The sequence below is a fragment of the Chaetura pelagica genome, unplaced genomic scaffold (genome assembly GCF_000747805.2).
Source record: "Chaetura pelagica isolate M959 unplaced genomic scaffold, ChaPel_1.0 scaffold430, whole genome shotgun sequence".
NCBI lineage: Eukaryota > Metazoa > Chordata > Aves > Apodiformes > Apodidae > Chaetura > Chaetura pelagica.
In genome coordinates, this window is record NW_009952159.1 from 1,093,263 (window position 1) to 1,117,159 (window position 23,897).

Consider the following 23,897-nt stretch of genomic DNA (forward strand, 5'->3'; position numbering starts at 1 on the left):
TCTTGATTTAAATGTGAAATACATGATCTTGTTGAGGGAACAAGGCTTTGAGAGCTGGAGCAACTTCAAAAGGCATGGAAATGAAATCATCCTCTTCCTGAAAAATAATGTATCAGTTCAATTTTGGGCCACCAGAATTCTTTGCACAGTGATAGGTAGAAGGAAATGTGAATACAGTAAAACCAAGGCCACAAATTTCTCAAACCTCAGGGTGAACCCTCTCCTGCAAAGCAGTTTTCACTCAGTCCAGTGCTATTAAAAGCTGAGATGCACGAGCAAATCATCCATGAAGTTTAACTTTCACTGCATTGTTGCCTTAAAAGAAGTTTGGGGTGGAAATTCAGCTCTGCCAAAAACACCCCAGTAAAATAAAAAAGCCTGTCCTACATGACTCATCCCTAAGATTTTGATCCCTGAGGCACCTGAGCTCAGCTGTGGAAGGAGAGTCTCTCAGTAACTCTAGCTGTTCCATGTTCATCTGCAATACTGTGAATCAAGACAATACCATGCCAGAGACTTATTAAAAATGGGAAAGAAAGATGTTTTCTCTGCTCTAGTCTGTGTTTCGTCTTCTCTGCAGGCAAAAAAATGTACTTGCTACCTGGCTGCAGGCAGGGCTCAGCCACTGCTCATAACAGAGCAACTGGGCTTGCTGGGAAGCAGCTCTGAGGAGAAGGATCTGGGAGTCCTGGGAGATAGTACATGATCCATGAGCCAGGAATGTGTCCTTGTGGCCAAGAAGGCCACTGGAATCCTGGGCTGCATGAGGAAGAGTGTGGCCAGTAGGTCAAGAGAGGTCATTGTGCCCCTCTGCTCTGCCCTGGTCAGGCCACAGCTGGAGAACTGGGACCAGTTCTGGGATCCCCAGTTCAGGAGATCCAGGGAACTGCTGGAGAGAGTCCAGGGGAGGGTGACAAAGATGACTGGGGGGTTGGAGCATCTCCCTGATGAGGAAAGGCTGGGAGAGCTGGGACTGCTCAGCCTGGAGAAGAGAAGGCTGAGGGGAGACCTTCTTAATGCCTGGCAGTATCTCAGGGGGGTGCAGGAGGATGGAGCCAGACTCTGCTCAGCAGTGCCCAGGGACAGGACGGGGGGCAACGAGCACAAGCTGGAACATGGGAAGTGCCACTGAAAGAGGAGGGAAAACTTCTTGCCTGGGAGGGTGACAGAGCCCTGGGACAGGCTGCCCAGGGAGGGGGTGGAGTCCCCTTCTCTGCAGATATTCCAGCCCCTGGATGCAGCCCTGGGGGATGTGCTCTGGGTGATCCTGCCTTAGCAGGGGAGTGGGACTGGATGGTCTCCAGAGGTCCCTTCCCACTCTGACCATTCTGTGATTCTATGAACTGCAGGGAATCCTACAGCAACCTGGAACTATCAGTCCCTGGGAATTCAACTGGCCAGGCCCAAAAAAACCCAAATCCAACATTTTTTTTCTGTGCCTTCTAGGGAACTAGCTAATAAAGAACATTTTCAACAACACTGAGTGTCTTTTTTTCTAAGTGGGAGGGTGGGTGGGAAGTTTCTAGAGATATTGCAGCAGAGTTAGTTAATTTATATGCTAAATATTCTGCATGGAGTTAAATCAAAAGAGAGTGTGAGGGTGAAGCAAACAGGAAATGAAACACTGACACAGATAACACGTCTCAAGAGTGAGTGCCAAGGTTAAGAAAACAAGAGGTGAAGCTTTGAAGAGAGACAAGCCCACCTGCTTAGCTCCAGCCCAACTGGAAGGCTGGTTTCTCCCAAGCTCAAGCATCTCAAAACATTAAAGTCTCCTAGCAGGGAAAGCAGATGGTGAGGAAGGAGATGGGGAGTAGATGAGAGCAGTAGAGAAGCAGAAAAATAGTAGTGAAGACTTTTGTAGGGTTCAATGAGCTGTTCCCAGGCTGCTGGCAATGGGACTGATGGGACTGAATGGAAATTACCCACATTCTGCAGGTAGAAAATGAATGGCTAGAAAATGGGTGTATGGAAAACATTATTCACAGATTTCTCTGCAGCCCTGGTAATGGATATTGGTTCCTAATACAGTGATAGATATTGTATCCATGTTAGAGTCAAAAGGTTCAGATTTAAGCAGAAGCTGGACTAAGGACACCCCCTTATCCTGAATGACTCTGTGAAATGAGACCACATGCAAACCATGGCTTAAAGGAACTGAGCTGGCTTTTTGGTGTGATCCACCTTTCCAAATAACTGAATAATAATAAGACAAAAGACAAGAAGAAAAATCTACAAAACAAGCAACACTGATGTTCTTGTAGGCCAGGCCAATGCCTGATCCCTTTACCAAAAAGATCTGAGAGAAAATTGACTGTCTGGGGTCCCACAGCAATTCTTCTTCATCTCAGCAACATTTATAGTCAAGATGATTATTAATTGCAGAATGTTTGCAAAAGGACTGACCAATTTGTTTGTATAAGAATACAAGATGGACAGACAGATAGATGAGCCATAGAATGGTTTGGGTTGGAAGGGACTTTCAGATCATCAGGTTCCAACCCCCTTGCCATGGGCAGGGACACCTCCCAGCAGCCCAGGCTGCTCCAAGCCACCTTCCAACCTGCCCTTCAACACCTCCAGGGATGGGGCAGCCACAGCTTCTCTGGACAACCTGTTCCAGTGCCTTCCTGCCCTCATGGGGAAGAATTTCTTCCTGATGTCTGACCTCAATCTCCTCTCTTCCAGTTTAAACCCATCACCCCTTGTCCTGTCACTGCCCTCTCTGATGAAAAGCCCCTCCCCAGCTTCCCTGGAGCCCCTTCAGGCACTGGAAGCTGCTCTCAGCTCTCCCTGGAGCCTTCTCTTCTCCAGGCTGAACACCCCAACTCTCCCAGCCTGGCTCCAGAGCTGCTCCAGCCCTCCCAGCATCTCCAGGGCCCTTCTCTGGCCCCTCTCCAACAGCTCCATGTCTCTCCTGTGCTGAGGGCTCCAGAGCTGTGTGCAGAGCTGTATGTATTTCTTTATATATGGAGAAAATATGGTTCTTCAGTTGATTATATCCCTCTGGGAATATTTATAATTATATTTCATCATTAGCTTCAAAACCCCTCTCTGTTTGCCCCTCCCCCTTCATCCCATAATATACATTCCTCTGTTAAATGTCCTCTAATGAAAAAAATACCCTTCAGAATTATGGTGAATACACACAACCCAGACTTCTGAAGGATTCCTCATTGTTCACACCAGAACAGGCAAGTTTGTAAAACAATACACTGTGAAGCATTTCAGTAGGATCTGAGACCTCCTCTCCCACTTACAGTCAGTCCCTGAAAAGTAATGATGATAAAGCATCAATTCAAGATAAAAACTCTCAGATTTGGCAGTTTGCAACACCACAACAGAAACAATAAAGGCTCAGACACAGGTGATGAGGGACTTCAGCTTCTACATCTTCATAACACCATAAACCAGCTTCAGGGCCCTGCTGATCTTCTCAACAACAACACTCTCAGCTCTGCCCTCACCAGCTCTTCACCAAAAGAGCCTCAGATGCCCAAGCTGTGGATATTGGTGGCATTTTTCCAGGCTACTCTTCACTCTGCCTAACCAGAAGGACTCTCTACAGACCTCATCCTGGGAAGACAATCTGGTTGCTCAGCACAGTTCCCCCAGACATATGTTTCCTGAGCAAAGCCATAGATGGCAGCAAGTAACATTTTACAAATTGAACTTTTTTGGAGGGGGCTGGTGGCCTTAATCAATTCCATTTCTTTTAGAGAAGCATATGGAAATGCTTACACCTCCTATGGGCAGAGAATGACACCACTCCTGCAACTACAAGGTTCAACTGCAAGAACACACAGATCATAGAATCCCAGACTGGTTTGGGTTGGAAAGGGACCTTAAAGATCATCTAGACCCAACCCCCTGCATGGGCAGGGACACCTCCCAGCAGCCCAGGCTGCTCCAAGCCCCATCCAACCTGCCCTTCAACACTGCCAGGGATGGGGCCTCAATAACAAGAGGTTGAAGCAAAGCTGGGTCTCCTTGAGATGCAGCAGAACCATTAGATCCTAAGATAGAACAGGAGCCCAGCCAACAAACACACTGTTACTACAGCACAGAAATAAATATTCATTGCTAAATATGAGGGGAGGGAGAAAACAGCCCTCCATTTACAATTAAAAATGGACCTAAGCTTCTGAACTAATCAAATTAAGTAAACAGCACCATAATGAGTCATAATCAAATCTTATCTGGTACAAATACTCTCCTGAGAGCTGCAAGATATCTTAATGATGAGACAAAACACATCCCCCTCTAATTAAGTGGAGATAGGATTAATTGCTGTGGAGGCCCCAAGATTTTCCTTAAGCACAGACCTGAGCACAAATGGGCAATCTCCCATTATCATTGAGAGAAACTATTTCAGCCCTGGGACCAACTGTGCTGCTTGGTGAGACTCACACTGGGCTGCCAAAGCATCAGAGCCTTGAGTCTGATAGGGACAAAAAGAGATGAGAGGAAGAAGAATTCAAGGAACCCAACCTCAGGGTCCAGGATGCAGCCTGAAAGAAGGATCATAGAAACCAAGGAAATAGCTTCAACTTCTGTTTTGCCTGATTTCTGCAACACAGATCAGTGGAGAAAGTCAACTTTTGCCTCCAATGGTTTAAACATAAAGGGAAAACAGATCTGGCTGAACTAACCACCATAAACCACCAGCTATTTCACCAGAGAGGGCAATGACAGGACAAGGGGAGATGGTTTGAAACTGAAAGAGGGGAGACTGAGGTCAGACATCAGGAAGAAATTCTTCCCCATGAGGGTAGGAAGGCACTGGAACAGGTTGCCCAGGGAGGCTGTGGCTGCCCCCTCCCTGGAGGTGTTGAAGGGCAGGTTGGATGAGGCTTGTGCAGCCTGGGCTGCTGGGAGGTGTCCCTGCCCATGCAGGGGGTTGGAACTAGATGATCTTTAAGGTCCCTTCCAACTCAAAGCATTCCATGATTCTATGACCTGAGGACTTTATCTCAAGGTTATGGCATTCATGCCCTGCAGCCTGTGCTGTCCTCTAGATGCACTCTGGTCCTACCTGCTTGACACAGAATAAAGAGCAGCTTTCCATGTCATGGTTGGTTTCACTCTATGATTATACAGAAGCAGCTGAGGGACACGTTTATGCACATTGATGACTCTGCATTTGCTCCTCATTAGATATGAGAACTACAGGGTATTTTTCCCCCCTTCATTGGTTTTCTGAATCACATTCCTGGCTGTGCACTTCTTGCCCAATCTGTTTCCCAGTGGAGCTACATCCCTCCTGCTGCTTTTGGAAAGGCCTGCTGCCTCCTGCAGCACACTGCAGGCTTGACTTCAGACCTCACATCTCTTATATATATATATATAAAATATGTATATATATACACCTTCCACTTTCCTTCTCCCCTCATTCATATGCTGTGGCCAAGGGGAGTTGCAATTTTGTCTCAAGTTCTTCCAGCTAATTCTCTCAACAAAGTCAGCCTTAAGTCCTTGTGTGCTCTTTAATTTCATCTTTGTTGCATCTGCACAGAAGTGCCTGGGGTGCTACCCCTGCCTTTGTGCTCCCTGCTCCATCCATGTAGGATCATGGCCTCATTCCTATTGCAGATCCTGCTCAGCCATCACTGCTGCAGCACAAACTTCCAAGGTTCTAACTTCCCAGATTTTAATAAATACTCCTGACAAATTTTTCTCCCTCCCCCAAGAAAACATGTTATCTCTTTGGTCACTTTCCACTGATTTACTTGGATTATGCTCCAAGAAGACCTGAGAGCAGCTTCCAGTGCCTGCAGGGGCTCCAGAAAAGCTGAGGAGGGGCTTTTCACCAGAGAGGGCAGTGACAGGCCAAGGGGTGATGGTTTGAAACTGAAAGAGAGGAGATTTAGGTCAGACACCAGGAAGAAATTCTTCCCCATGAGGGCAGGAAGGCACTGGAACAGGTTGCCCAGGGAAGCTGTGGCTGGCCCCTCGGAGATGTTCAAGGGCAGGTTGGATGGGGCTTGTGCAGCCTGGGCTGGTGGGAGGTGTCCCTGCTCATGGCAGGGGGGTTGGAACCTGATGGTCTTTAAGATCCCTTCCAGCCTTCACCATTCTGTGACTCTATGATCTATGGTATGATCATCATTTTCTGGTATTAGCTCCTTCAAGCAGAAGGAAACTAGTGAACTTGAGCTTGTTTGTTCTCTGTGTAAGATGAAGCCCCTAAATACAGGGATTCTTGACCTCTGCACAACAGCAGAAAAGGCACCAAGTTTAATCACTCTCTACCAGGAGGTTTTTCCAGTATTACTCTTCTCATTTCAAGTCTTTCATGAAGTTGATTCAGTGATTTGCTCTGCTCTGTGAGGGGGGTTGGGCTGGATGATCTTCCAAGGTCCCTTCCAACCCCTGAGATTCTGTGATTTGAGAAGCACAAAATCAAGGGAAAACCTGACAACTTGAAATTCCCTGGGTTTTTTTTTATGCTAAAAGCTTACCTTTCCACAAACAAGCTGAATCCTTCTGAGGTGAGAAGCTGAACATGCCCAAATAATTCCCTTCTTACCTCAGCCTTGCGGATACTCTCTCTGGCTTCATCTATTTTCTGCTCTAGCTCTGCTCGGGTTTGCTCAGACATCCCAGGCCCATGGCATTCCAGCTCTTCAAGTGTCTGTCAGAGAAAAAATAGGAAATACCCCACAGATGGAGTCAATGCTAGCAGGCCATTCACATGATAAATATTTATGACAAGACAGAGAAATTACTGTTTGATTAGATGCTGGGTTGACCGACAATAACCCTTTCCAGGAAAAAAATACAATGACCAAGCCCAAACATCATGAAAAAGCACAGGATTGCAGATGGAAATTCCACTTGTGGGAATGTTTCAACATCTTCATGGAAACGTGATATTGTGGCATGAAGTAACTCATCTACAGGTTGGGATTTACATATTTAAAATGGGATTGTTGCTGCACATTTATGTCAGGGTGAAAAAGAAGTTGTGAATACCATTTGTGACTATATGGAAGATAGACAAGAGGAAATGGGGTCAAGTTGCACCAGGGGAGGTTTAGATTGGACACTAGGAACAGTTTATTCACTAAAGGGTTGTCAAGCACTGGCACAGGCTGCTCAGGGAGGTGGTTGAGTCACCAGCCCTGGAGGGATTGAGAAGAGTGAAGACCTGGCACTTGGGGACATTGTTTAGTTGTAGATTTGGCAGTGTTAGGTTACAGTTGGAGTAGATGATCTTAAAGGTCCTTTCCAACCTAAATGGTTCTATGATTCTAATGGTAGCTCTGCTGTAGGGGAAGCCCAGGCAGGTTTGCTGCATTTGCAGGGGACTTGTGTCCCAAGGAGAATGTGCTGAATCACATAAGATGTGTTGGAGCTCCTTAGCTCCACCTACGTGCATGTTGACTGTGCAGATCCCAATCAAAAGGACCTGAAGCATGTGATGGCTCAAATGATCACCTGTTGTCTGCAAATCCATGCCTGGTTTAGGAAATGTTTATGCAAGAAATATGCATCAAATGTGTTAAATAGTATTTGGAGAAAGAGCAGGAAGCATCAGGTGCTAGGAGCAGTGTCCAGGACACCACCTTCCTCTGAGAAGATGTTTTCCTGTCATATTCCCATCCCTGGCAGTGCTGAAGGGCAGGTTGGATGGGGCTTGGAGCAACCTGGGCTGGTGGGAAGTGTCCCTGCCCATGGCAGGAGGTTGGAACTTGATCTTTAAGGTCCCTTCCAACCCAAACCATTCAATGATTCTGTGATTTTTTCTTCTCTGGGCAATATAGACATGATATAGTGGAGACAAGAGGGCCCCTGAAGTTGTAGCTGGAACAGAAGGAATCTGTGTAGGATAGAGGAAGGTCTGTCAGTTATTTGCAGTAGAGCAGAAGATGTAGCTTAGAATGATATATGGGAACAGCAAAATGTATTGACCAACCTCAAAGCTTGAGGAGCTGCTAACCTGGCAGTCCGAGAGCACTGCCAAGATGAAAATGACACGTTGCCCAGAGGGGTAACAGGCCAAAAAAAAACCAAACCAGTGTTCAGCAGCTCCTCTTTGAGGCCGTGGGGACTGTGTCAATTGTAAAACTGTGCCAATGACAGCTTTCTAAACCTACCCTCTGGCTGTGGATGATGTTTTTGTGCTCCCGGGCCACCCGGGTGGCCCATTTCCGAGCCTCCTTGTTCAGGCTGTGCTCTTCCGTCGTCCCGGTCTCCGATTCCAGCTGTCGGCTCTGGAAGAGAAAACAAGAGGAGTCATGACACAGACCCAAGGCTTCCTCTGTAGATATGATGATATTTACTTATAGGATAACTCTGGAGTACATCTACCAGCCTGGGAGCTTCTTTCATACAAACCAAGAAAGGTTTGACCAAAACAACGCTCTGAGGAACCTGGTGATGGCTCCTTGTTGTGGAAAGCCAACCCTGCCCCAGCCCTGGAGGCTTTTAGGGGCAGGTTGGACAGGGTTTTGTGTAACCTGGTCTACTGGTAGGGTTCCCTGCTCATGGCAGGGGGGGTGGGACTAGATGGTCCCTTCTAATCTCCCTGCCCCATCCAACCTGCCCTTCAACACGGCCAGGGATGGGGCAGCCACAGCTTCCCTGGGCAACCTGGGCCAGGCTCTCCCCACCCTCGTGGGAAATAATTTCTTCCTAATGTCCAACCTAAATCTCTCCTCTTGCAGCTTAAAACCATTCCCCTTTGTCCTGTCACTTCCTGCCTTTGACAAAAAGCCCCTCCCCAGCTTTCCTGGAGCCCCTTCAGGCACTGGAAGCTGCTCTCAGGTCTCCCTGGAGCCTTCTCTTCTCCAGGCTGAACACCCCAACTCTCCCAGCCTGGCTCCAGAGCAGAGCTGCTCCAGCCCTCCCAGCATCTCTGGGGCCTCCTCTGGACTTGCTCCAAGAGCTCCATGTCCTACTTGTGTTGGGGGCTCCAGAGCACAACATGTGAAGGCACACACCAAATGTCATCAAAAGAAGGATGGAGTGGAGTTAGCATCCTTGTGTTGATCACAGTGACCAAAATAAAATCCCAAGAGGCTTTGACAGTCCAGTATAAGATGTCTGAGTTCCTGGAACGTGTCTTGAGAAGATCCTCCAAGCTGGTGCAGGGTTTAGAGAACAAGTCCTACCAGGAACAGCTGAGGGAACTGTTGATGTTTAATCTGAAGAAGAAGAGGCTGAGGGGAGACCTCATTGCTCTCTACAACTCCCTGAAAGGAGATTGTAGGGAGGTGGGTGTTGGGCTCTTCTCCTGAGGGAATAATGATAGGACCAGAGGAAATGGCCTGAAATTGTGCCAGGGGAGGTTCAGATTGGATATTGGGAAGAATTTCTGTACTGAAAGAGTGGTCAGGCCCTGGAACAGCTGCCCAGGGAGGTGGGGGAGTCACCATCCTGGATGTATTCAAGGAACGTGTAGATGAGGATCTCCAGGACCTGCTCTAGTGATGGAGATTTTAGGTTGTGTGTTATGGGTGGTTTTTGGGGTGTGGTTTTGTGGTGCTTTGTGTGTGGTGGGTTTTGTTTGTTTGTTTGTTTTTATGGTTGGAGTCAGTGAGTGATCTCAGAGGACCTTTCCAACCACGACTACTCTGATTCTGTCAAGGTATTTTATCTCAAAACCAGAAACAAACACAAGCATGAAGCTCACCCAGAGCAGAGGTGCAGGCCTCTCCACCCATCCCCTCAGCTTAACACCAAGTTGGTTTTCCCTGCTTTTATTGAGGTGGCTTCATGCACTCGTCTGTCTTTGCTACTGTTTGACCTCCTCAATTATCTACATTAAACTGCTCCTCTGGCTCATTGCAAAACACAAAGAGGACAAACACATGGGTTTATTTAGGCACATCCAGTCCTTCAGGTAACATCTGACTTCAGTTTTCTCCCAGCTTATAGGAGTGAACATTTTTGTCCAGCTTCTTCCATGGCTTCCAGGAGTCTTAAGAGATTCAAATCTGAGCCCAATCTTTTGATGCTGCCTCCCCCCTCTAAAACCACCTCTTAGCAAATTCTCAGTGTTCCCACTGCTCCTGCACCTTGTTTTCATGAAGACTACAGATTTCTCTGCAGTTGCTTGATAACCTTCTGCCTTATTCCAAGTGTGGTTTTGGCTTTGAATCTATTTATCAAAAGCACTTGCCCAGAAAAAACATGAATGCAAACGTTGTGGCTACTCCTGAGGGCACACTAAAAAAGAAGTGAATAGTTATTGGATCAGTGGTTATATTAATTATTCATAAAGCAGTATTGTATTCAAGCAGGCCTCACCCCTGCTTCAAGGTTTAAAAATAATATAAAGACGGGGTAATAAAAAGAGTTGGGGAGAAACTTTGGAGCTGTGGGCTGTGGGGATACCAGAAATACAGGGAAATGGAGAAGACACCATTTGGTCTCCTGGGGAAGAAGGTGAAAACAGGGACTTCTAATCTGCACAAGAGCAGTGCAAATGCAGAGTGTGAAGACTTGGCTGAGAAGACAGTGCAAGGAGAAAGGTTTTAAACCCATCAGAACCTGGAATGCTTCCTGAATAAATGGAGCTGCTCTCACAGGGAGGAGCTAACCCTGATCTAGAACAGACCAAGCTGCTGATACTTCAAGAAGGCTGTGAAGGAACTTCAAAGCAGAGGAGCAGTAGGAGGCTGGTTGGGATGGAGGAGCACGTGCTTCAGAAGGACTGCAAGGGTGACCTGAGAGGTCTGTATCCTCAGGTAAAGCCAGGCTAGAGGGGCACATCAAGGAAGAAATAAAAAACCCACTGCTGTTTAAATAGGTACAAAGAAAGGAGCTAAACCAGAGATTTATCTGCTCTAGACATAACAATCCAAAGTGTAGAGAAGAAGGTAGGGGAACTGAAGTGTCTGGTCCTAACTCGATTTACTAAATTAAGCTCTTGCTGAAGTGTTTTCAGGACTCTAACTTGGTGGTGGTAAGATGTCCAGTGACTCAATTTAATCTCTTCCAAAAAAGAAGGAAACCAAAACCACTTACTATGGCCAAGGGATGAAGGAAGAGCCAAAAAACCTGAGCTAAACATAGATGAACATTCTGCTGTTCTCTCAGGGCTTGGATTACAGTGAAACCAGTGTTTGGTGCTAAAAATGCAACCAGTAAACCAACAGAAAGTACTAGATGACTCCAAGCAGCCCAAGAGGCTGGTGATGCTTAAATTAACTAATGCATTTAGTCTGCAGACTCGTGTCACTGCTCCATTTTGGTCTGAAATGTTGTTGCAGGTGCAGGAGTTGCCTTATGAGAGGGACAAACACACAGTTGCAGTCTCCTTATTTCTGCAGCTATATCTGGATGCAGATGGCACATGGACAGGGCAAGGAAAAAATAAGCTCTTGAGCCTAAAAGCTCCTTCTTTTTGTAGCTGAAGACTGAAAAAGTTCACTTGGATGAGGGGAAAAAGGAGCAAACACTCAGTGCATGCAAATCACCAACACGAAACACACCCCAAAATCAGAGCCATTTCTTGTGAAGAGGTGAAAATAAGAGGTGCCTGTGTTGTAAAGCAAAGCTCAACCCAATGATCAGCAGCTCTGGGGAGGAGGCAGGGATGTGCATGACATTTTTCACCCAACTGATGGCCAAACACAGCAGTCACAAGGAAATCCTGAGTCAGGTTTGGTGCCCATTTTGGTCCCTTAGTCTAGAATTAATTTCATGAAGTTTAGTCAAGAGTGATTTAGGCTTGACTGGCATTTCAGTCATTTTCCAGTGTTACAAACAGGACATTTTCCATCCTTAAAAAAGAAAGATTATTTGCATACAGGGCTGCTGGTTTTGTGGGTTTTTTTTTCACTCTAAATAATAAAACAGAATCTACAGCCATTATTAATAGGTTATGAAAACCTCTGTACATATGTTATAATACAGCTAAAAACAACCCAACCTCCTGGTGCTGCTTTACAGAACCATGTTCTGCTTTTTAGTAAGTAAACAACCCCCTAAAAACCAACTGGGGAAATGATTTAATACATTAACAAATTAACATCTCACCGTGGTGAGTGCTGGGGGCTGCAGAAGGATGAGGAACACCCTATCTGGCAGATAAAGGAAATAATGAAAGAAAATAATTACAACTGAACTCCTCAGAAGATTCTTCTGGGTTGTTTGAATGGAGAAAGGGGATCCTGGGACTTTGTGACATTCATCTGGGCTATGGCATCTCCATCAGGGAGACCTTAGAGCACCTTCCAGTGCCTGAGGGGGCTCCAGGAAAGCTGGGGAGGGGATTTTCACCAGAGAAGGCAGTGATAGGACAAGGGGTGATGGTTTTAAACTCAGAAGAGGGGAGATTTATGTCAGATATTAGGAAGAATTTCTTCACTCTCAGGGTGCTGAGGAGCTGGGATGGGTTGCCCAGGGAGGTTGTTGATGCCCCATCCCTGGAGGTTTTTAAGGGAAGGCTGGATGAGGTTTTGTGCAACCTGGTCTAGTGTTTCCCTGCTCACAGGGGGGTTGGAACTGGGTGATCTTTGAAGTCCCTTCCAACCTTCATGATTCTACAAGTCTAAAAATATATCCTGACCATCATCACAATCTCAATGGCAAAATATTTAAATCCCAACAAACAATGAAACTATTGTCTGACATCTGGTGTAACTGCCTCCTCACTAAAAGCACCCACCAAAGGAACAGTTGCACAGCCAGATGTATGAAATCATTTCCCCAGTTGGTTTTTAGGGGGTTGTTTATTTTTAATTCTGGTTCAATGAATATTTGTAGGGATCATTGCCCATGAGCTGGAAATCTCTAGAACATCCCATGCACACAGATTGTTGCAGCAGCTGATGCCAAACACATTAGGACAGGGTTGCTGCAAAGGTTGTCATTCTGTTTTTCCCAACTCTGTTTGTTTTTTGGAAGGACCAGAATCTTAAAAACCCTGTTTTTTCTTAGATGTCAGTGATTAAAACAGCTTCCCTGCTCCTAGTGCCTGATGTTTGTGCATTAAACATTTATTTCTGTCCCACAGCAGAGATTAAAAGCCACACAGCTTTTTATTTTTTTTACATTTTAATCTCACTCCTTTTGAAAAACTTTTTAATTATCTCACTGAAATTCATCCTGAAATTAGAGTGCAGTGTATTTTGGTTCGTGTAGCTCCATTCTCACCCTCACCACTTTTCTTTTCCTCAGCTACCACAGCAGTTGAATTCATGTCCAACTTTTTCATCAGTGACCCAGATGAGGGGACATAGTGTGTCCTCAGCAGGTTGGCTGATGGTACCAAACTGGGAGGGGTGGTGACACTCCAGAGGGCTGTGCTGCCATCCAGTGTGACCTGGACAGGCTGGAGAGCTGGGCAGAAAAGAACCTCATGAGGTTCAATAAGAGCAAGTGTAGCTTCCTACACCAGGCACCAGTACAGGTTAGGGGTGGACTTGCTGGAAAGCAGTCCCAGAAGGATCTGGGAGTCCTGGGAGATGGTACATGATCCATGAGCCAGCAATGGAACCTTGTGGCCAAGAGGATCACTGGAATCCTGGGCTGCATGAGGAAGAGTGTGGGCAGCAGGTCAAGAGAGGTCATTGTGCCCCTCTGCTCTGCCCTGGTGAGGCCCCAGCTGGAGAACTGGGACCAGTTCTGGGCTCCCCAGTTCAGGAGATACAGGGAACTGCTGGAGAGAGTCCAGAGGAGGGCAGCAAAGATGACTGGGGGGTTGGAGCATCTCCCTGATGAGGAAAGGCTGAGAGAGCTGGGACTGCTCAGCCTGGAGAAGAGAAGGCTGAGGGGAGACCTTCTTAATGCCTGGCAGTATCTCAGGGGGGTGCAGGAGGATGGAGCCAGACTCTGCTCAGCAGTGCCCAGGGACAGGACGAGGGGCAACGGGCACAAGCTGGAACATGGGAAGTGCCACTGAAAGAGGAGGGAAAACTTCTTGCCTGTGAGGGTGACAGAGCCCTGGGACAGGCTGCCCAGGGAGGGTGTGGAGTCCCCTTCTCTGCAGATATTCCAGCCCCTGGATGCAGCCCTGGGTGATGTGCTCCGGGTGATCCTGCTTTAGCAGGGGAGTGGGACTGGATGGTCTCCAGAGGTCCCTTCCCACTCTGACATTTCTGTGATTCTGTGATTTCATTAAAACTAGAAACACAGAATAATGAGGCAACCCAAGGAAAAACTCAAGAACTTTTGACTGAACATTGACACAGAAATCGATTTCCTAGATACTTTCAATGCAATATAAAGATATATTTAAGTGGCCACTTATTTCAGGTATTACTTCTGCTTGTTTCACTTTGAGGAATCATTCTCTGGGCCCCTTGAATGAAAATCAAATCCATCCAAATCAAATCCATGAGGCTTTGAGCCAATTTCAACTCATGATCCTTAAAGTAAATCAGAAACGCTGGGAACGTTCAACCCCAAGATCAGAGAGACAGAAACTCCAGGGTGTGGACTTTCCCTTTTCTTCCCAATACCCTTTCATTATCAACCTCAAATTTGAATCTTGTATCTTAGAGCTTATTTTAACCCCAACTGGGGTGGGGGAAGTTAAATAAAATCAGTGTCAAGTTCTATAGGGAATGGAAAGCTTTGCCAGGCTCCCACTTGCACCTACTGCACATTTCTTTACCTGAGTGGCCAAATTTCTCCTCAGCAATTAAGTCCTAATACTTCATACATTGATAAAACTCCATCATAACTTTTGGGGCTTCAAAAATGTTATAGTTAAAAACAATTACTTTACTCTGTGTTGGTATTAAAGCAGAGGCTACTTGAAATGCAGGAAAAGTACATTATCTGGGCTTGTTAAATTGGTTTTCTTACATGAGGGATTATTTACTATTAGCAGTTTCTATTTCATGGTTTTATTCTGGATTTAAGTATTTATATAGCCATCAAATATTTACATTCAATAACTATAAAAGCAGAATATAAAGTTCTTTGGAAAACAAAGGAATAGTAAAATATTTAAACATATTTAATACTAAATAAGTTTAAAATCTATTTTAAATATTTAAAGAAATTCAACAGTAAATGCTGAAATGTGTAAATAACTCTGCCTCTCTGTGCATGCAGAGGAACCTGCTAAAAGTCAAGTCTGAGTCCTAATTCCCATTTAAACAGGAATTTCTATTTACTTTCAACTCCCTGAGCACTTGCAGAGCTGAAAAAACAGCCCTTGGCACTAGCAAGAATTTCTTTGTATAAGTATATAACTTTTATAACTATAGCTTATATAAATCACATAATAGAGCTGAATAGAAGCTGCTCAGAAGTTCAAGATATTCCTCTGTGTATGACAGTGAGGTGAAATTCACAGAATCACAGAATCCCAGGGGTTGGAAGGGCCCTGGAAAGCTCCCCCAGCCCACCCCCCCTGCCAGAGCAGGGGCACCCAGAGCACATCACACAGGAACGTGGCCAGGGGGGTTGGAATGTCTCCAGAGAAGGAGACTCCACAGCCTCTCTGGGCAGCCTGGCCCAGGGCTCTGTCACTCTCACAGCAAAGAAGTTCTTCCTGAGATTCACATGGAACCTCCTGGGCTCCAGTTTGCACCCAGTGCCCCTTGTCCTGTCACTGGACATCACTGCACAAAGCCTGGCTCCCTCCTCCTGACACTGCCCTGAACGTGTTTGGAACCAGGGATGAGGTGGCCCCTCAGTCTCCTCTTCTCCAAGCCCAACAGACCCAGCTCCCTCAGCCTTTCCTCAGCAGGGAGATGTTCCCCTCCCTCCAGCATCTCTGTGGCTCTGCCCTGGGCTCTCTCAAGCAGTTCCCTGTCCTTCCTGAACTGAGGGGCCCAGAACTGGGCACAACATTCCAGATGTGACATCACCAGGGCAGAATTCATCCTTCTTCTCACAATTTGTCCATAAAATTAGAGTCACAGAATGCTTGAGGTTGGAAGAGAACTTTAAAGCTCATCTAGCCCAGCCCCCCTGCAGTGCACAGGGACCTTTTTGACTAGATCAGATGGCTCAGAGCCCCATCAAGCCTGACCTTGAATGTCTCCAGGGATGGGACATCCAGCACCTCTCTGGGCAGCCTGTTCCAGAGCTTCACCACCCTCAGTGTAAAGAATCCAACATGAATCTCCCCTGCTCTAGTTTAAGGCCATTGCCCCACATCCCATCCCTCCCTGCCCTTGTCCCAAGCCCCTCCCCAGCTTTCCTGGAGCCCCTTCAGGCACTGGAAGCTGCTCCCAGGACTCCCTGGAGCCTTCTCTTCTCCAGGCTGAACACCCCAACTCTCCCAGCCTGGCTCCAGAGCAGAGCTGCTCCAGCCCTCCCAGCATCTCTGTGACCTCCTCTGGCCTCTCTCCAACAGCTCCATGCCTTTCCTGTTGAAAGCAAACTGTCTCCATGCTCACAGATAAACCTCAGCTATAAGGACAGGGCAAAATATGAAGGAAATTACCCAGCTTTTCTCTGTTTCCTGTTTGGAAATGGTTCTTTTTCCTTGAACTGCCTGCTATCAGGTGAGAAAACGAGCCAGCTGACAAAAAAAACATGTCCACAGTGTGGGAGGATAATGGCAACAAAAAGCTGACACTGAAGTTTGGAGGATTTTTTTCCTGTTTTTTTTATCTACATGTCTCCTGTGACTGCAGCTTCCCCTGTACTTTTCTGATGCTGTCATTTGCTTTGAGCACACAAGGAAGAAATGCGACCAAATCTGATCTGTATGACCCCTTGTCAACATGAAAAAATAGATATTTTTCCCTGAAATGGCAGCAAAACAACACCTCAGTAGGACTGGGGGAAAGTTTTGCAGTGTCACCCCCTGTTACTTGGATGCAGAAGAGGGACCAGTTCTGTTTAACATCTACATCAAGGATGTAGACAGTGGGATCAAGGGCACCCTCAGCAAGTTTGCTGATGATACCAAGCTGACTGGTGTGGTGGACATGCCAGAGGGATGGGATGTCATCCAGAGGGACCTGGAGAAGCTGGAGAAGTGGGCCCAGGTGAACCTCATGAGATACAACAAGCCCAAGTGCAGGGTCCTGCTCCTGGGTCAGGACAGTCCTTGTTATCATAACAGGATGGGGGATGATGGGACCAAGAGCAGCCCTGCTGAAAGGGACCTGGGGGTTCTGGTGGATGAAAAGCTGGAGGTGGACAAACAATGTGCACTTGAAGCCCAGAAGCCAAACACATCCTGGGCTGCATCACAAGAAGTGTGGCCAGCAGGGCCAGGGAGGTGAAATAATCTAAGTAATTTTATTAACAAGTGTGTAAAGTTAAGCTCAAAACAACTCTGCCCTGGTGAAACTTCACCTGGAGTATTGTGTCCAGCTCTGGTGCCCCCAGCACAAGAAAGAAGTGGACCTGTTGGAGTGTCCAGAGAAGAGCAATGAAAATAACCTGAGAGATGGAGCAGCTCTCTTATGAGGACAGGCTGAGGGAGTTGAGGTTGTTCAGCCTGGAGAAGACTTTGGGGGAACCTCAGAGCATCTTCCAATACCTGAAAGGGGCCTATGAGAAGGCTGGGGAGGAGCTGTTCACAAGGGCATGTAAGGATAGGACAAGGGGTGATGGTTTCAAGTTAGAAAAGGGGAGATTGAGGTTGGACATGAGGAAAAAGTCCTTTACTATGAGGCTGGGGGATCATTGGAACAGGTTGCCTAAAGAGGTGGTGGAGGCCCCATCCCTGGAGACATTCAAGGTCAAACTTGATGGGGCTCTAGGCAATCTGGTAAAGTTTGAGATGTCCCTGCTTATTGTAGGGGGGTTGGACTAGAGGACCTCTGGAGGACCCTGCCAAGCCAAGACATTTTAGGATTCTGTTCCATGATTCTATGAACCGTATTTTAAACAATGGAAAATAGCTGATGGATGTAACTGGCATTTTGTGGTGGGCTTCTCTTTGTGGACACTCAAGAGTCTACATTTCAGTCTGTATTAGTGTGATGTTGGGCAAACAAAAATATAGAAAACTGATGGAAAAGCCATTTCAAACCAACCTTTTTTAGGAACAGTCTCTTTTGGAGGTTCTGATAGGGCATACTGAGAGTATTTTGAGCTCTGGCTTTTCTACCTGACTCCAGGATTGCATGGCAATCCATTCTGTGAAACTCTCTGGCATCAGCTCTCCCCTCAGAAAACAAAAATTTAAGATGGACCATGTCAAACCACAATTTTAAAAAGCATTCAGAGTGTTTCATGTAGGTGAGTTCCACCTCCCTGTTGTTTAGAACATTCTTCTTCTACAACACTCAACATTTCCTCCCAGTGATCCTTCAGTGCTCCAGTCTTTCACCCTAGTCACAGGTATTTAGTTTGAAGACAGGACAGAATCTGTTCTTGGAAAAGATTAATATTAAACATGTGATGAGAAGTCTTAATCACTCCTATTTCTTTCACTGGTAGCCTTTGATGTGAAAATTATCATGCACAATCCACAAAAACCTAAAAGATAATCTCTGCAGATCATCTACAAAGAGCATATGTGGCAAAAGAATGTTTGATAATTGTTCTTCAATTAAATGTTGTTTGATTCATTAGCAAACATCCCATTTCTGACAAATTGAAAAGCCTGAGCAGAAGTCCTCTTTTTCTTGGACTTCTTGATTAAAAATCAGATCAGGTGACCTGCAATTGCCCAGGCAGAATGATACAGATCATTAAGAGGCCTGGATAACTGATTCAGTTTTGTGAACACTGGTTACAGCATAAGCAGCCAGAAGCTCAACAAAATGCAGTGCCAGGAAGAAATGCAGCAATTCTACAGCCCAAGTGGGTTGTGCAAGTAAAGACTGAGGTACTGAGACAGCTGTAGACATGAACAACCCACTCGTTGCCTTCTAAAAAGGTCCTGAAGTTGAGCAGGGCCCGTGTCCACCATCAGAACACCCACGTGCCACGTCAACAAATCAGGTCATTTTTTAATGTTGAAGAGTTTAACAAGAGTGAAGTACAGTCCTCTTTTACACAGGGATAGCCCCCTGGAAAAAGGCTAAAATGAAATTAGCAATGGGGCAGCATTTCACCAGTGCATGCTAATTATTGTTACACAAGCTTCCCCCTTCACATCAGAGAAGTAGCCAATTCCACACATCACTATAATTCACACCCCCAAAAGGTGAGAGCATCACTCCCAAACCCTGTGCAAGTGCAAAAAGTGTGAAGCTGATCCTCACAAATGAGCCTGTGAAAGGTCCTTCTTCCTTCTTGAGCTCCAACCTCATGGTGAAAAGCCACATGGATTGAGCATTCTGTTGCCACCTCTAGAGAGCAGTGCAAACTGAGCAGCCACATGCACACAGACAAGGACACAAGTGTAAATCCAACCATATACCTCTGCTATAGTCATTCTCATGGCACTGACAGGTGAGGGCTCAATATCCACCAGCTGAGCTGTGTGAAAACTCTAGATGCAGAGAGTGCACAAGGATGAAAACACACGGCAGCAAAGGTTAGAACAGAGGGCAAAGACAAGAGAGATTCTGCTGGCTGGATTAAGAACAAGCAAAAACGTTATGGGAGTAACATACAAAGGAGCTGGAAGGGAAAAAAACAACAACCAACAAATCAAAATCACAGTTTGTTAAAATGGAAAGACAAAGGAGACTGTGTTATAGGTGTTAGTATGTCTGGAAAAATCACTCTTAGGTAGCTATTAACAAGGTTCTTCAATTCAATCACCTGAACTGGAGACCAGGACATTTCTGCCCAAGTCAGTTTACTTTGAATTCAAGTAAAAGCCCCACAAACAAAACTTTCTTAAAGATTTCAACTTCTTTTCAACTGTTCTTCAAATAGTGTTAGGAATGTTGGTGGGACATCAGCAACCCACCTTCATTAAAGTGCTGCTTGGAAATGTAGTTATACACTATGATTTACTCCATCTTAATGCCATCAATGATTTCTTTGGAAGCAACATATGCACCAAAATAATATTTTCCAAGATTCTTTTGGAATGCAATGTTTGAACATTATTCTTTCTAAATCAATAACTTCTTATATACACGTGTAACTACTCACTGAGTAATTCAGAGGTACATGGACTACTTGGCATCATATCACACATGGTGCAGCCCAGTATTAAGTGAATATTAAGTGAATATATATTCAGCACAATAAAAAGCTACCAAAGGGTAGTAAAAATTCTGCTGAAAACAGAGAAACACAGCACTGCAAGTTACAATCTGGGAGCAAAAAAAAATCAAGATTTGGCTCTTCTGGGAATGATGCTGAGCCTGTTGGATGCTTTTGTCATGATCACCCACCCACTGCAAGGAGAGCTGGTGGCATCAGGCTACTTTCCCTTTCTTTTCCAAATATATTGCATGAGTTAAAACCAGACTGGGCTACCAGAGAGCACTGCTCTCTTGCCCAGTGATAACAACATGCTTAAAAACAGAGCAAGAGCAAATAAACCAAGGGATTCAGCAGGGCTCTTACAGTGTCACTGTCGCTGGGCTGGAACTGGAAAGGCTGTGGTTTGTGAAACACCGAGTTCTCCTGCAAAAACAGCTGGAGGTTGTAATCCCTCACCACCTGAAAAAAACAACAAATGCTGTTTAGATCCCTTGTTTTGTAAACTTACAAACATGCTGCAGTAAAATCAGGACAGAGACAGAACCTTGAAAGTGACAACAGGAAACAGGACCTGCTTCTGGGCTGGACAACCCAAGTTCATAGAGTCACAGAGTCATAGAATGTGCTGGGTTGGAAGGGACCCATCAGGACCATCAAGTCCAACTCCTGTCCCTGTGGAGGGCACCCCAAGAATCACCCCATGGGCCTGAGAGCATCATCCAAAGGCTTCTGGAACTCAGGCAGCCTTGGTGCTGTGACTACTGCCCTGGGGAGCTTGTTCCAGTGCTCAACCACCCTCTGGGGGAAAAACCTTCTCCTGATATCCAACCTAAACCCCCCCTGATTCAACTTCCTTCCAGTTACTCAGACGTGATGGGCAGGGGACCCACTGGGTAACAAAGATCCAAAAAATACCTGCAATTCACCTACAAAAAATCCTACATGGGCAAAATGGGGGAGAAAAAAGCCACCTGACAGTGTGTGGCATCAACAGCAGAGATTTCTTTCTTGCCTCATGGATAACTTCTGGTGGACAGTTCTTTCTTAAGGCAAAATGTCTTATTTTTACACCAATTATTAGTTGCAGGAGCTCAAAAGACTATTTGGGAAAACACATCCAAACCCAGTTGCAAAATGAATCTCTTTTGATTAAATTGCCTTCAGAGAAAACTCTCCTAGCTCGGATTTTGCTGAACCAAAACTATTTCAGCTACTCTACATTTCAGATACCATTTGCATCCCTACACAAACCTCTTCCATCAGGATTCACATACATTTAAAATGAAAACCTCATGGATTGCAACATGAAAAAAAAATAGTCTCACTGGTTGAAGAACTCCAGAGAGTATTCACAGCTTCAAGGGATGAAAATCCATGAATAGCAGCATGAAATTATAAAAAACTACTACTAAACTGAGGGTTTAAATGTGCAGAAGTGTATAATAAAAGGATATTTATCCAGAAATAGCAGCATTGCATCTGACTGAGAATTCTGATTACACTGTGTGTACAATGGTAAATACAACATGTTCTCGAAGGCATCAAAATGTTGCTGCTTGTGTTACCCAAACACTGAGCTGGAAAAAATTAATCTTCAGTTAAGGAAAGTAAATAAGTCCTCCAGGAGCAATAAAGCCCTCATTTAAAACAGTCAAGCACATAATTACTGCACCAGTTGGAGCAGTTGAACATAAACACATTGAAATGTGGAGCAAACATCCAGAGAAGGCACAGAGGGAGTCTCTGTCCTTGGAAATCCCACAAACAGATGTATGGAAAATACTAAAGGAGGAATCACCTGCAGCTTCAGATGATGCTCATGGTGTTGAGATCATGTCTGTTAAGCACCTCTGGTCTTCACAGAGAAAGAGACATTTCACCAGAAGGGGTAGGGAGAGGACAAGGGGGAATGGTCTTAAGCTGGAAGAGGGGAGATTTAGGTTGGATATTAGGAGGAAATTCTTCATTGTGAGGGTGGGGAGAGCCTGGCCCAGGTTGCCCAGAGAAGCTGTGGCTGCCCCATCCCTGGCAGTGTTGAAGGGCAGGTTGGATGGGGCTTGGAGCAGCCTGGGCTGCTGGGAGGTGTCCCTGCCCATGCAGGGGGTTGGGACTGGATGATCTTGAAGGTCCCTTCCAACCCAAACCATTCCATGAGTCTGTGATCCTGCAGTCCTTTAGAACTGACTGTAGCAGACAACTCTGGGCCATGTCAAACACATGAAACTTTTAAATCAAGTAGAAAAGAACCCCAAAGTGTAGTTACTGAGAGCACGACAACCTGCACAGTTACTTAAATGCAATCACCTTTCATTGCAGACCTCTAAACTCAAAAGCAACTCAGCTTTTCAAAGAAAATCCACCCTCACAGCAGCACTTGTAAAACATTTTCCCTCAAAGCACAAATATTTAGTTACAAATGAGATCAACTCTTATCCTAATGTGAAACTTGGGAGTGTCCCATCCCTGGCAGTGTTGAAGGGCAGGTTGGATGGGGCTTGGAGCAGCCTGGGCTGCTGGGAGGTGTCCCTGCCCATGCAGGGGGTTGGGACTGGATGATCTTGAAGGTCCCTTCCAACCCAAACCATTCCATGAGTCTGTGATCCTGCAGTCCTTTAGAACTGACTGTAGCAGACAACTCTGGGCCATGTCAAACACATGAAACTTTTAAATCAAGTAGAAAAGAACCCCAAAGTGTAGTTACTGAGAGCACGACAACCTGCACAGTTACTTAAATGCAATCACCTTTCATTGCAGACCTCTAAACTCAAAAGCAACTCAGCTTTTCAAAGAAAATCCACCCTCACAGCAGCACTTGTAAAACATTTTCCCTCAAAGCACAAATATTTAGTTACAAATGAGATCAACTCTTATCCTAATGTGAAACTTGGGAGTGTGCAACTCCAGCAAATTAATCCCCCCGAGCGTTTTGCACAATCTATTTGACAATTGTTAGAAAGAAAATAACAAGACTCCTCAGCAACACTGAATTCTCTGGATTAAGCAGCTTTTCCAAATGGATTTCCTGTTATTCAGGAATGAAGTCAATGCTCTCACGCAGTGTTTTTGCAAAGTCAGTGTCAACTGACATGTTAAAATAGACTTGAAATCAGATTTTAAATATCTACTCTATGCAGAAAAAAAGGCATAGTCAGGGATGTGCATACATGACATTATTTGCCCTGGGTTGGGGAAGTTTCTTCCCAGAAACATCACAGACATGTTATTCAAAACAGCAAGTGGAATTTCAGAAAATGTTCCAAAGAAAATCAGATTTCTTTTCCAAAAGAGAAGGGCAAGAAGTCTTGAATAGTCAGAAGTCAGAACAGTCAGAAGACTGTTCAAGTGAAAAGGAAGTTAAGTTGCATTTTCATATGCTCAGTGTCAGGGGGTTAGATTCCCTGGACCTGCCAGAGCAATGACAGGGGTGACCCCAACCCTGCAGTCATAAAAGCCTCCAAAGCTGCAACAAATGATTATATCAAAAAACACTGGGTTTTCTACAAAAAACTTGGTTTTGGAGAAGTTTCCCCTCAATCTGCAGCAGCATTAGGTGACTGACAATCTCCTAAGCAGCTGAATCCAGCACAGCTCAAGCAGCCACCTCAGGCTGCCTGACATTCCAGAGGGAAGGAGGCACTTTTGGGAAGCAACTTGTCTCTTTCTAAAGCAAATATCATTTAATTCCACCCTGTCAGCAGAAATATAGTGCAGAGGGGAAAAACAAAAGCTTTTCTACCAATGCTCTAAAGTGCCTTTTCTAAATGGAGCCTGGCAGGCTTGTGATTTTGTGCTAAGAAATAACAAAGAACAGGAGAAGTATTAAAAAAAATACATATTCAAATTCTTGGCTTTGGTGGTATGTTGAGTTTTATTCCAAATTACCAAATTGCTTACAAATTTGTTGTATGTTCAAC

General features: G+C 45.4%; 1 protein-coding gene across 1 annotated transcript in view; it reads right to left on the reverse strand.

Annotated features, from left to right (window-relative positions):
- FCHSD2 (FCH and double SH3 domains 2) overlaps window positions 1-23,897 on the reverse strand; it is a 212,918-nt gene that overhangs the window by 21,551 nt on the left and 167,470 nt on the right. The window contains 3 exon segments of the mRNA XM_010007193.1: window positions 6,530-6,634; window positions 8,100-8,216; window positions 20,347-20,442. Of these exon segments, the coding sequence (XP_010005495.1) occupies window positions 6,530-6,634; window positions 8,100-8,216; window positions 20,347-20,442 (318 nt within the window).